This window comes from Miniopterus natalensis, chromosome 19 (assembly GCF_054644295.1).
Source record: "Miniopterus natalensis isolate mMinNat1 chromosome 19, mMinNat1.hap1, whole genome shotgun sequence".
In the NCBI taxonomy this organism is placed as follows: Eukaryota; Metazoa; Chordata; class Mammalia; order Chiroptera; family Miniopteridae; genus Miniopterus; species Miniopterus natalensis.
Window position 1 is genome coordinate 38,808,341 of NC_142099.1, and position 13,681 is coordinate 38,822,021.

General features: G+C 49.6%; 1 protein-coding gene across 1 annotated transcript in view; it reads left to right on the forward strand.

Annotated features, from left to right (window-relative positions):
• Positions 1-13,681, forward strand: part of RGS5 (regulator of G protein signaling 5) — a 31,232-nt gene that overhangs the window by 15,724 nt on the left and 1,827 nt on the right. The window contains exons 2-4 of the mRNA XM_016210479.2: positions 2,174-2,302; positions 8,560-8,621; positions 13,416-13,582. Of these exons, the coding sequence (XP_016065965.1) occupies positions 2,174-2,302; positions 8,560-8,621; positions 13,416-13,582 (358 nt within the window). The remainder of the gene's footprint in view (positions 1-2,173; positions 2,303-8,559; positions 8,622-13,415; positions 13,583-13,681) is intronic.

Below are 13,681 nucleotides of genomic sequence, written 5' to 3' on the forward strand. Positions count from 1 at the left end.
GCCCCCTGACTTGCCCTTGTCCCCACCGGTGCTCCCTGCCTCCCAGACATCCCCCCTTGGGAAGCTTGGGGAGACTGTTTGTAAGTTGCCGACCTCAGTGGACTCCGAGCTCCTTGAAGGCAAGGACCACACCCTGCGCGTGCCCGCCGCTTACCGCGCGGTGATCGCAGGTTGACCGGTGAAGCTTAAGGATGCCCTCCCTCGTCCTCAGTGCCCTTCATCTCCAACCCACCTTTCCAGCAGCAAGTCACACCGATTCTCTCTGCCTTGTACAAAAACGGTGGTCCAAAGGAAGCTGGAGAGAAAAAGGGAAAAGAAACAGAATGGGGGGAGCAAAATGAAAACCCGGAGGACCACCAGACCAAGGCCAAGCCTGTGGGACATGTTCCGTAGCTTATCTTTCTTTAAACATCGGCCAGTAAACGCCCGGGTCGCGGCTGAACGTGAAGACAGGTGCACACCCGGGTGGCGGGTGGAGCCAGGGGAGCGGGCGTGCAAGGACTTCTTCCCCGGGGCAGACCCTGTGGCTGGCCCCAGGGAGGGATGGGCAAGGAGGCCACGTTGTCCTCACGACTTCTCTGAGGGTGAACTATGTCTTCAGCCCCAATTTCTAGGCAGAGGGAAAAACCAAATGGATAATTTAAGCAACGTGCAGAGCCTGCAAACTCATCTCGTGTTTCCCGTAAGTCAGTCCAAGCTTCAGCCCTAACGCTTAGCCCTGGAGAGGGTCCTGGGGAAAAACAGACGCAGAAGGAACTAAAAAGGGAGACAGCGTGACTTGCGAGTGACTAATTCCAAGCCATAGCTTAAAACCCTATTTATAACTCCAAAGGAAACGATGGTATGATTCAACATTATGACTCGTATACATTACACAGTCAGTTTTCTTATCTTTCCCTAATATCCATAATTGCTAATCTTACGCGTTTTATTTGCTTAAACCGTCTCCACATGGACAGATGCGGAAAGTGTTTATAGGAGCAAAACCCTCTCTGGCCACGACGGGAGTCCTGTCCCAGCTCTTTAAGACTTCGGTTATACTTGGCTTTGACCGGGAGATGAATGTTAGCACATTTGTGAGCAACGGAACCAAGATATTTTTAGTTCACTTTGGCAAATATTTTTAATGTTGACAATGTTGCCAAGCACTGCACTACACAGAGGAGTTAAAAGGTATTTAAGACTCAGTTTCCCCTTCAGCTTCTCAAACAGACACATAAATCAATGACCATAATACGATAAGCTCCGTGTTAAAGGCACTCAAAGGTGTCCATGAGTGACAGCGACGGTGACGGAGGCTTTGTGGCTCTGCCAATATACACACTTGTCTCTTGAATCGATGTCTAAGATTTGCTGGGTGCATCCTGAATTCAGACTCGTGATGAAATCATGGACAACTTCGCAGGTTAGTTTTGAAACTGGGCATGAAAACAGCCGCACCCTCTGCTGGAGCTGCGCCCAGAACTCCGACCACAGGGACTCACTGGCACGTGGAAGATGGAAGAAGCAGAAAGTGCCAGAGTCCTCCCACCAGCAGCTGAGGCTTGTCCCTGGAAGGCTCATGGCATGAGAGATGCTCCAGGGCCATTTGGGAACAACAGGCCAGGGGCTGGGGAGAATCAAACCCACGCAGATGGGCACCACGCTCCAGACAGGGTCACTGTCAGGCAGGAAAATCTAGGCTGCAGCTGGCAGTGGCTGGAGAGCACGTCTACACTGACTGCCATGTGACAGGTGAAGGAGCTGAGGTCAGGCACTAAAATTCGATTATTTTTTCAAATGTTATGCATCTAATACTGGCAAAGCTGGGGCCAGCCCCCTCGGAAGCCTGGGAGGCAGTGTAGGGCTAGCTCCCTCGGTGACTCCAGAGCCAGACAGCCCGAGGTGACCTCATCCTTCACTGACCGGGTTCTCCAGGTGAGTTATTTAAAGCCTCCATCATTCAGTTTCTTCACCTGTAAAATGGGATAATACTATAGTACCTGCCATGTGTAAAATGAAAACAGGATCAGGATGAGATAATGCATATTAACCAGGGACGTCACAAGAGCTCGATAAACATCAGTGTCCCAATGTCTACATTAGTGTCCTGTTCATTGTTTCTGACCCAGAAAGAAACGTCTATCCAGGTCTGTGTGCTCATGCCGTGTCCTCGTCCTGTCTCTTCTTTCAGGGCCAAGGAGATTAAGATCAAGTTGGGAACTCTCCTCCAGAAGCCAGACTCGGCTATCGACCTTGTCATCCCATATAATGAGAAGCCGGAGAAGCCGGAGAAGCCGGAGAAGCCAGCCAAGACCCAGAAGTGAGTCTCGAGAGTGGGCCGCACCCCTGTCCCCACAGCAGCCAGGCTCCGAGCTCAGCCCTGCCTGATTTGCAGACCCCCTCTGCTGACTCACTAAGCACGGAGCCTCACAGAGCTGCCGCGGATCAGCCTTGTCTGGACTCTCCTGAGTCTGGAGTGTAATTCTGGGTATGGGCAGGATCCTTAAAAATAGAGAAGCCCACTTTCACACCTTGTGGAGAGACAGCCAAGCCTTGTAACATGGCACCAGGGACAGGTGACCATTTCTGACCCAGTTAATGCTGCTCACAGGTGCTCACCTGCCCAGGGCTCTCCAAGGCTGCTGCTCCCCCAGAAGGGAGACGCCAGGGAGATGCTCAGATCAGGGCAGACAATGTAAGCCTCTTAGTCTCTTCTCCAAGGTATTGTGCCTCCAGGTCCGTCAGAGGTAGAGAGGACTTCCTTGCTGGAGGCAGGAATGCTTGACCAGATATTTCAACTTAATGAGCAATTTTTCCCAGTCCTAACCCAATATTCCCGACTGGAATCCTACAGACCTGCCTCCCTCCCCCCACGCGTGGCCGTCCGTGCAGGAGGGAAAGGCTTGCAGCTCGCCTTCCCACTGGCGCTACGGTAACTTAACAACACGGCATCCACACCGTTGACCTTTGCTCCCCGCTGCATAGCCCGTCCTTGCTGGGACACTGCCACCCAGTCTTCCCACTGAACACCCAGGAAGGAAAGTATGAAAGAGATAAGCCAAATGTACTCAAAGTCCATCACCCACCACCAGGGCGCTTTGAGGCAATTACAGGAGTGTGAAAAATACAGTAACCCCTTCTAACCGCCGTTTCCTTTTAAATTTAGCATTTGTATAAAGTGGCCCATCTTTTTCTTTGGCCTGGTTGGCAGAGAGATGGGTCTACCTCTGTTATTTTTTTCCATCTGCCCAGGTGGATATTTCCAGTCTCCTGCTTTCATTACTTCAATGTGACCCCCAGCCAGAGGGATTGTAATTGAGTTTTCTGCTTTTAGAATGGGGATGTTAATCCCCTGCAGGGTGGGGGCACCAGGCTCCCATGGAGAAAACGACAAACATTTCATAGTGGCAGCTGGTCAGAATCTGTTTTCAAGTAAGAGACATGCAGCTTACTGATCTCCTGGAATTCGTTTTAAAAGTAAACACACCCCAGCTAGGCATGGTTCAGTGGCTGAGCATCGACCTAGGACCCAGGGGGTCTCAGTTCCATTCCTGGTCAGGGCACATGCCTGGACTGTGAGCTGGATCCCCAGTCGGGGGCTTGCAGGAGGCAGCCCATCAATGACTCTCATCATTGATGGGTCTATTTCTCTCTCCCTCTCCTTTCCTCTCTCTGAAATCAATAAAGACATATTTTTTTAAAAAATTAAAAAGTAAACACAGGACCATAGTTCCCACTTTAGCTCTCTGCTGAATATCCCACAAACACAGGAACTATGGGGAACAGGGATCCAGGCAGAAAACCTGGGGCTATTATCGGATTGTTTTCTTGTCTTCTGACCCTTCTTCTTGCAGAGATTGGAACTGTTTTGGAAAAATCGTCCTGTCCCTGGACACTGCTCTCAGCCCTGGCCGCTGGCCGCCCCTAGTGGGCCCGTTTCCCAGCCCTGGGGCCCCCAGGATGTGCTGTCTGTGTCAGCTCATGGCCTCCTCTCCCCACTTTAAAACTTCTCTGTATTGTTGTTACTCATGTTCATCTCCCAGAAAAATTAACTTTGGAGGGTAAAGTAAACCTAAAGGCATTTTTAAGCCCTTTCATCTTTTAAAAAAAAGCAATGCCTTTTTAAACAAGCATTTTCCATTTTTGAATTTATTTGTATTCTTCTCATAAGGAAAAAAATATTGCGCCATGAAAAAAAATAGAACAAAGTTGCCTCAGTCCCTACCTCCAGGCCGGCTCCCTGCCAGTTCAGAATGCTCCCTGCTCCAGCCCCTGGGCCCCTCCCACCCAACCGGCCGGCGCCCCCCCACTCTGAAAAATGCTCTGCCAGCCCCTCACGCCCATCCTTTCTCTATTCTTTTTTTTTTTTTTTTTTTATATCTTTATTGATTTCAGATAGCGGAAAGGAGAGAGAGAGAGAAACATCAATAATGAGAGAGTCATTGATCGAGCCCACAACCCGGGCCTGTGCCCTGACCAGGAATCGAACCCCGATCGCCTGGATGCTAGGTCGATGCTCAACCGCTGAGCCACGCCTGGCCGGGCCTTTCTCTATTCTGTTGGGTAACTCTGGACTTGGAAGGTCACTGTTCTAGCATCTTTTTTAACTCCTTCTCAGGTTCAAACTCACCCACCGAAACTGGCAACTCCAAGGCCTTGCCCTCTGTTCGCCCTCCCCCAGCATTCCCCTCGGCCCCCCGGCCTCCTGAGCACCCTCTTCCTGGCCAGCTCGCCTGGGACCCCCCACCTCCCTTTCTCCAGGCCGCTCTTCCTGACCGTCTCCTGGGAGCATCGGTCAGACGGCCACAGGCCCTCACCTTGAACAACACCCAGGCTAGGAAAGCGGGTAAACCGAGCCTGCAGTCCCTGTTGTCATGGCCTATATTGTCCACCGTGACAACATGCACATCCTCACCGCTGGGTCTATATTCCCCATGCTCCTTCCTCCCTGCCATGCCACTGATTTTAACTTCATTTGTGGTTGTTGTTTTACCACTTAGTTACTCTAAATGACCCCGTGCATAGCAGCAGCTGGCCTGTGAGCAGTGACGGAATGTGCCTGTCCGCAGACTGACCGGCTGGTCAGCGGGAGCACCTGCCCCCAGACTCACTGGTCAGCGGGAGCGCCTGTCCCCAGACTGACTGGTCAGCGGGAGCGCCTGTCCCCAGACTGACTGGTTAGCGGGGGTGCCTGTCCGCAGACTGACTGACTCGTCAGCGGGAAAGTCTGTCCCGAGACTGACTGGTCAGCGGGAGCGTCTGTCCCCAAACTGAGTGGTCAGCGGGAGCGCCTGTCCCCAGACTGACTGGTCAGCGGGGGTACCTGTTTGCAGACTGACTGGTCAGCGGGGGTGCCTGTCCGCAGACTGACTGGTCAGCGGGAGCGCCTGTCCCCAGACTGACTGGTCAGCGGGAGCGCCTGTCCGCAGCCTGGTCAGCGGCACAGCGAGCACTGCGGAAGGACGGAGCTGTGTGGACAGTGTCTGGCCCACAGTTGGCATCAGAAAGCAGCAGGTGCCTTTACCTGAGCCCCATCCCCGGTGGGCGCTGTGGGCCCTGGGGTGGGGCTCAGTCCCTGTCCAAACCTGAGACTAGTCCTGAGCAGACGGCTCTGCGGGGAAGCAGGGGAGGACAGAGCAGCACTGATGGGTGACAGAGAGAGACATGAATTGTTTTTCCTCCTGAGAGCAAGAGCATGTGAGGACATCAGCAGAAGTATTTAAATAGGGCAGAGACTGCAGATTTCTTAAAGGAAAGAAAAGCCCTAGTGCTCAGAGAGGTTGAAATACTTTCCCAAGTTCACAGCTAGTAAGTGTCAGAGCTGTGGGGATAGTTCCTGGGCTAAAATCTTTCATATCTAAGTTTGGGGTTATGTGTGGCTTTCTTCACCCAGACTCACTGTGGGCAAACGGAACCATCGTTAATTTATGCACTAAGTGGCCAGGGCAGGTTAAGCTGCAGGGACAGGCCACAGGGTGAGGTGGCAGGGGCTCTCGTGATGGGCTGCCCGCAGGTGCCTCTTGCCCGTAGGTTCAGTGAGCGCAGTGAAGGGAGAGACAGTCACCTCCTGGACCAGGTGGCATCTATACCAGGTGTCACGCAACACCCAGCTGACTGTCTGTAAGGCTGATTTTGCCTTTCATTGGAGCCGGCTTCCTTCCCGCCCCACACCGCATGCAGACTCCATATCCAGCTCTGTGGTCAGCCATGACCTTGCAAACCAGGGTATTTAGTGGTCATTTAGAGCTGCAACTGTCTTGTTTCCAAAGAAGTCAGACTTAATGAGGGCGCAAGGTTCTGAGAATCGGGACGGGGCAAACCTGTGTTCATTCCCAGTTGCTCATCACAGCCGTGGGCTTCGTGCTGTGGGCTGTGCCTGCTTGTCTGTGTCCTTGGATCAATTTGCACTAATTGAGCCCTTGAGCGGGCTGTGCACATGTCCTTTTGAAGAATTTAATCTTGGCTGTGATGTGTGGCCGACAGTGACGATCAGCCGGGTTCTCGCAAACCCTCCGGGACAGGTTGGGCTGGGGCGTGTTTAAGTCGGTTGCAGCTGCTTGTTGTTTGTTGCTCCTGTGCCCGTCTGGACCAACCACGAGACAAGGACAGGGAAGGTGATGTTGCTTCATGAGAATATTTACAAAATCAGGGAGATGAGCCCTGGCTGGTTTGGCTCAGTGGTTAAAGCATTGGCCCGCGGACCGAAGGGTCCTGGGTTCGATTCCGGTCAAGGGCATGTACCTCAGTTGCAGGCTTGACTCTCAGCCCCAGTCGGGGCGTGTGTGGGAGGCAACCAATCAATGTTTCTCACGTCAGGGTTTCTCTCTCCCTTCCCCTCTCTCTGAAAAGCAGTAGGAAAAATATCCTAGGGTGAGAATTAAAAAATAAAAAATCAAGCAGATTCGGGGCATGAAGCCGGCCTGTTCCTTTCATCCAGTGATTTAACGCCCCGCTGTGTCTGCCGAAAGCCAGCGGAGACTCGGTGGGCACCTGCTACATGCAAAGCATCGACCCGCCGCAGGAAGTGCAGGTGTGGAGGCCGTGTCAGGCGCCAGGCATAGCATCAGACAGAGCAGGACAGGGTCTCAGGAGAGCCGTTAGGAATCAGGTCCTCTTCTGGTTAGAAATTAAATGAGACAGAAAAATTAAGCAACACCTTGTAACCCCACTTCCTGTGCTTTCTCCCTCCTGTGTTCCTTCTCACGGGCAGGGGAGGGAGTTCACTCAGTAAAATTAAATTTCCAAGAAATGAGCATTGCATTTTTTATCTGTGACACCTAAGCTTCTGGCCAGGAAAAAAGAAGAAACCCCTAACAGTATTTCACCTGGATTGTTACTCTTATATTTGGCACGTTCAACCTTCAAATAGTAAAAACTTAAAACTTTATGAAAAGTCATAGAATTAAGACTTGAGGCAGAGAGGTGTGAACGAATTATTCATAGTACTTTAACTGAAAATTCCACGCCCCCCCCCCCACTCCCTACAGAAACAGAGGCCAGAGCTGAGCCCGAGCAGCAAAGTGTAGGGTAGAATTAGCAACTGTCTCATCAACCTTCACTCTCATCTGAGTAACTAAAGCCCTAAGATATAAAAAGCAGGAACAGGAATTTTCCTGGATTATCCAAACAGGAGGTAAATAGAGCTAAGGGAAGTCCGACTTAGGAAAACACCTTTAACTGACTTTAATATTCTAATACAGGCCTTGCTAGGCTGTGTTGATGTGACCTGAGAAAGTCACATCGTAACCTGAGCATTAGATCAGGTGAGTCCTGGGGAGCACAGTCAGCCTACCTCCCAGTTAGCCCAGCCCAACTTGACCCTGTCCCTTGGCGACGAGAAAAGCAGAGGTTAAAAAGAAATGGCTGCAGGGTTCTGCAAATGTAAGTGTTCCAATAAAAATAGCCACAGGGGAGGTTATGTGCTGGCTCTCACCGCCTCCTTGGAGTCAGTGTCTGGAGCCTAGAGCATTTGTACAATGTTCCTGTTCTCCATCCACATAGAACCCCATTGCTTCTCAGAAAGAGAGATGATTTATAAATCACTAGCCTGCCCTTTGGGCAGGAAAGATGCACCCAGATTTTTAAAATGTAGACTCACCGTGGTCACGTTTCCATTACCCACCTGCCTTTCAGCAGCCTGGAGGCGGCGGTGGGGAGAGAAGGTGGAGTCAGTGCCCTTCCCTGAGTAACCAGGTGTTGACAAGCACTGGTGAGACCGCGAATGTGGGCTCCATCCACATGTGGACCCCGGATGTCATTCAGTTACATTTAGGGAAAACAATGTCACGACAAAGACAAGAATGTCAATACACAGCTCCCTGACCAATCGACTCCACTTCTAAAAAGGGGCAGGCCTAACCACGTTGTCCAGGAAGGGGTGAAATGTATAAAGTAAACATCTGGAAGCAAACCCAGCTGGTCACACCCAGCTGTGAGGAGAATAACTCTGACTCCCTTGTGCTGAGGAGGGGCCTCGGCTATGCCATGTCTAAGAAAACGGGGTCCAAGTCGCCGCTGGGGGCTGTGTTTAACTCCCTTCTAATGCTGTGGCCTTTTCTGTCTTGATTCCTGGTCTAGGCCTTCTCTGGAGGAGGCCCTGCAGTGGCGTGACTCCCTGGACAAGCTCCTGCAGAACAACTGTAAGTCTGGACTGCATTTTATAAGGTCGAGGAGGGACAGGGAAGACACCTTTCTGTGGCCTGTGTCCTTTCCCCTAATTTTGACATGTCTTAAACTTTCCAAAGTGATCTCCACCAGGGAAGGTGCCAAGGGGGTGCAGTGGAGAATGTGAAGGTCCTGAGAACCCAGTTTACAGGTCATGTCCACTGTCCTGTTCTCTTGTGTGCATGTGTCCTGGCCCATTGATACTTTCATTGCCCTTTTTTAACTGAGCCTTGTGATGGGTCATGATGTCCCCAGCCCCAGTTTCCTCTTCTGGCAGCTTGCCTTTTATAGGCTCATTCCAGGTGTGACAAAGGTGTCAGCGAAAACTCCTCTCCAGGCTAATCCCAATACGCCTCAGTGCACCTCCCCTAATCCATGATCCTTAGCATTCCCAAGGCCGATGGTATCAAGTGCCAACTTCCAATGTTTAAGACTCCCCATGGTCACTGTGGGGCTGGTCTGCCATCACACGGAAGTGTCCTCCTGTCCCTCCATTTTCCACACTTGAGCCCTTTGTCTGGAATGCTTTGCATTCGTATATTTTTTGTTGAAATCCTCCCTCTCCTATCAAAGCAAATGTAAATACTAATAAATACTAACTGCCTGGTCTTCCTGACCATCCAGAATAATTTTCCTCCCCCTGAGTTTCCAGAGACATTGTGTATACATCTTCTATGCCACTTACTACTTCTGAGTCTCTAGTCAGTGTTTGCTACTTTGCGTGCTCTTGGTAGCGTTCTCTCCTCCTATAGATTACAAACCCATTGACAGCCAGGACTTGCTTGGGCTTTTGACCTGGAAAATTTCACAGCAGGAAGAGCACAGTATGGGGAAAGTAAATATTTGTTGAGTAGTTCACTCTAAAAATGATTCTACTTAAGATATTGAACCCATATTTCTCTATCTTCCCCACAATAACAGAATAGAAAATTTTGCTCGATGCTTTGTAAAAATAAGGATTTAAAAAACATTTCTCACAGGATCTTCATGACTAATAGGCACAATAGATAGCAAATAATGTCTGTTCAACTATAAATATGAACATTTTTATGTCTTGGTTTTGGCAGGTAAGAGTTTGCAGTAGACTCAGTATCTTATATTTGGAGGCAGAACACCAGCTCTTCTGATTTGGAATTTTCTTAATCTTACCCATTTTTTATTCTCTTTTTATTTTTTGTGTTAAACAGAGTACCCTCCCCTGACACCTATGAAGTGTCCAATAAATGTTTACTGATGTAATGGGTGATAAATGAATTCATTTTGCTTCTTGAACTCAAAATTCTATGAAGTCAACTAAACATAAACATATTTATGTTTAGCAACTGATTTATTCATTGTCTTACACAGTGGTTTTGGAGCCAGTAGCAACCTGACAGGTGACATAGTGATACATATGAATGCTAAGTACCCTGGGGCCAGGTATTTATTGTTATTGTCAAGAAACCTGAGAATTAGCAGAACTATTTCCATGTTTTCTAAAAGAAGAGAGGATAATTTATTCATGTGTCCATACGCAATCCTTTCCAGCCAGGCAAATGCTCAGGGCTATACGTGCATGTGTCAGGCTCTTAGGGGACAGAGTATTGGGATGAGAAAGGTGGCAGAAGGTAGGCAGTTAGTGTCAACACCATAGCATTTCTGAGTGACTGAAGTCTTTCAGTTTGCAAACAGATGTGAGCTTGAGGCCAGAGATTCTACAGTAATATTTTCTACTTCTCAGAGGGGAAAATATATATGCTGCTACCCTATTTACATGAATATCAAAAGTGACCTCACTCATTAGGGCTGCCCTGGGGTTGTCATGGGGGCCACAGCCCAGAGTGTTCCCCAGGGGAGGACTAGATGGGTTCATCTGCTTCCAGGCAGTGATGCCTGAGCAGGTGTGTTGAGAGGTGTCTTGCCTGGGGATTGTCGGGAATGTGGGTCGGGGACTCCACCGGGGTGTGGAGGGGGCCGGGGGCTAGGTTGGGCAAAGAAGAGAGGTGTGTTCTTTGCAAATTAGAGACACTTGGCCTGGAGTCTGTTTGACTCAGACCCACGAGGACTTCCCAGGAGTAACAGAGAGCGTGTCTGAGGAATGGGCCTGTAGGAAGCCAGAGGTTAAAAAGGTACAGGGGTGGTGTCAGAGGGCCCGCCTAAGGGGCCTCCAGAGAAACCTCAGAAGCCAGATGAGGAAAGAACAGCTTTAAACATCTCCCAGCCCAACTGAGCATAAAGCCATTTCATGAGTCTGTTTAGAGCATGTCTGTCAACAGAAAACGTTGAAATAACTGGAATTCAGTGAAAGGGTGAGGTGAGTGTGCAGGCTTTGTGAGCACTCTCAGGGAATCCTGGTGCTGTCCTTGGGGCATAAATAATGTTTGGGGGACTGGGATTTCCTCCCTCCCTTTTACAGAGGCAGAAAAGCTGGGAGTGCCTGATGGAGATGTGGAGCTAGGGGCCGTAAACTGGCCACAGGCTCATTCTGTGAGGGTTTCCTCCGGTCTTGGTCTCGAGCCAGGGGTGTGGGAACTCACCAGACTGTGCTCCCGCTCTCACGTCCTGGCAGTTAGAAAGTGCCTGGGAAGTTTTCCACTTCTACAGACTACCTGACACCTTTGTTTAAGAAACAGTGAAGCCGGGCCGGGCATGGCTCAGAGGTTGAGTGTCAACCTAGGATCCAGGAGGTCACGGCTCAATTCCTGGTCAGGGGCATGCAGGACACAGCAGATCAGTGATGACTCCGTCACTGATGTTTCTCTCTCTCTCCACCTCGGCCTTCCTCTCTCTGAAATCAATAAAGATATATTTTAAAAATAAAATAAAGATAAACAGGATCTAAGAGATATAGACAACAAAGCAAAAAAATTAAAAAGGAAACAACAGTGAAAACGAGCCGCGCAGAGAGAAGCAGCGTGTTTCTTCTTTCAGCACCTGCTCCGAGAGCCCTGAGCTGTAGCAATAGGGCAGGAGATGCCGGCTGGGAGAGGGCAGACGCAGCTCATTCCCCGGGCGCAGTTCCAGATGGTTTCAAAGTAATGTTTCTAACTAGGCTTCTAGAGAAAATTGCTCATCATACCTGGCCTTGCCCCCAGGTTGTTAGGTGCTCAATGAGAACTGTTTTTAGGGTAAGTACAGGGAGGGGACTGAAATGCAAAGTGTCTTGTTTAAATCCAGATGTAGCTGGTGGCCCTGGCCCACATCCATCAGCACAGAGCCATCTGTCTCCTTAGAGTTGAATGTAGTTGCAGGTACTTTGCAAGACACGGAGACCATGAAGACACATAGAGGATAAATGGACAAAAGGACACCCTGCACCCTGGTTTAAGCACCACATGTTTTCGGAGCATGTTGTGTAAAATCTGTGTGCTCAGAGTGACTAATGCATGGACAATTAGAGTCTTAAAAAGGAGTGGGAGGCAGATTCGAGGGAAAGGGAAATAGGTGAAATTAGGTCGAAGGAAATGAATTCAGTAGAACTAATAGCCTGAAGAAGGGTCTGCTGAGGGGGACAAGTGAGAGGAAAACTGGCCCCCATGTCCTAGTGACAGTCCTGCCTCTGCCCAGGGAGGTGCAGGGACCCCAGGCACGTCACCGAGTCTGCAACTGTGGACAGTCCAACAGCACTACAATTTTCTGTCTCCTTTACAAACCTTCCTTCCTTCCATGATAAATGGGCGTGGACTCTCTCTACATTCAGATTTATGAGAATCTTTGTTTTAAATATATATTTATATACATAGATACATATTCAGTCAGCCTCAAAAAGGAAGGAAAAAATGAAGATAGACAGTGGTTTCTCCTTTATTTCTCCAGTGCCCTCTGCACCCTCCCAGCCTGCTACTCGGACATCTGGAGTTACGGCTGGAGGGGTAGGAAACACACTAATCAGCAAACAAATGAAAGCGCCAGGCTGAGAATGCCCAGGGCATGTTTGCAGTAGGTGTGCACCTCAGGTATTTTCAGCTACATGCTGAGTCTGCAGGAGCAGCACACTGTGAACGGAATCACAACAGCCACAAGCAGGTTAAATCTATTACATTTTAATACCGATGTTCTCTGCGTGGTGACTTCCTTGGCCCCTCCCGCCCATCCCTCAGGCCTGAGACCCGGTTGCCTCCTCTGTTTGGACCTTTCCATGGTTTTCCTTCACTGTGTACTTGTTTTTCTGTGTTTCTTCATTTTCTTCCCACTTCCCCCAGAATCTGTCAGCTCCATTTGGCAGAACCCTGGCTACTTTACTTACCTTATGACTCATCACAGTGCCTGGACTGCTCAAAAATCATCTATAGAAAGAAATTAAAGGATTGTAAGGGCTTGTACATGATAACCAACATTCATATTACTTACACTGCCAAGCCAATTTCAGAGGCACCGTTTTCTAATTGGAATCCAAAATTAGTAGGAATCCAGAGTGGCTCTCAGGGTCACAGCACTCCTGGATGCCATGCACAGGTATGCAGACACCGGATTCACATCCCAGCTCTGCCACTTGCCAGCTGGACCTCTCTGACCTCACCTGTAAAATGGGGTATTAATAACACCTGCCTCTGAGGCTCATAATGGGAAGAAAATGAGTTCACAGAAACCTGTGACAGAAATCTGTAGTGAGGAAGCCTTGGCTACACAGCAGGATACAGTGATAGATGATAGATAGACAGACAGATAGATGAATAAATAGGTGATAGCTACATGATAGGTGAAAGATAACAGAGAGATGAGAGATAGACAGACAGACAGATAGATGAAGGATGGTAATTTTATTTCCTCAATGACCCTTTCCTTGCTAGATGGACTCGCCAGCTTCAAAAGTTTCCTGAAGTCCGAATTCAGTGAGGAGAACCTGGAGTTCTGGATCGCCTGCGAGGACTTCAAGAAGACCAAGTCCCCTGCCAAGATGGCTGAGAAGGCAAAGAAGATTTATGAAGAATTCATCCAGACTGAGGCTCCCAAAGAGGTTGGTCCTGCTGGGTCGTGGGTGGGCGTGGTCCTGAGGAAGGAGTCCCGTCAGGGATGCTGTTTGCAGCCAACGGCTACCCCAACCGGGAGTGGGTCA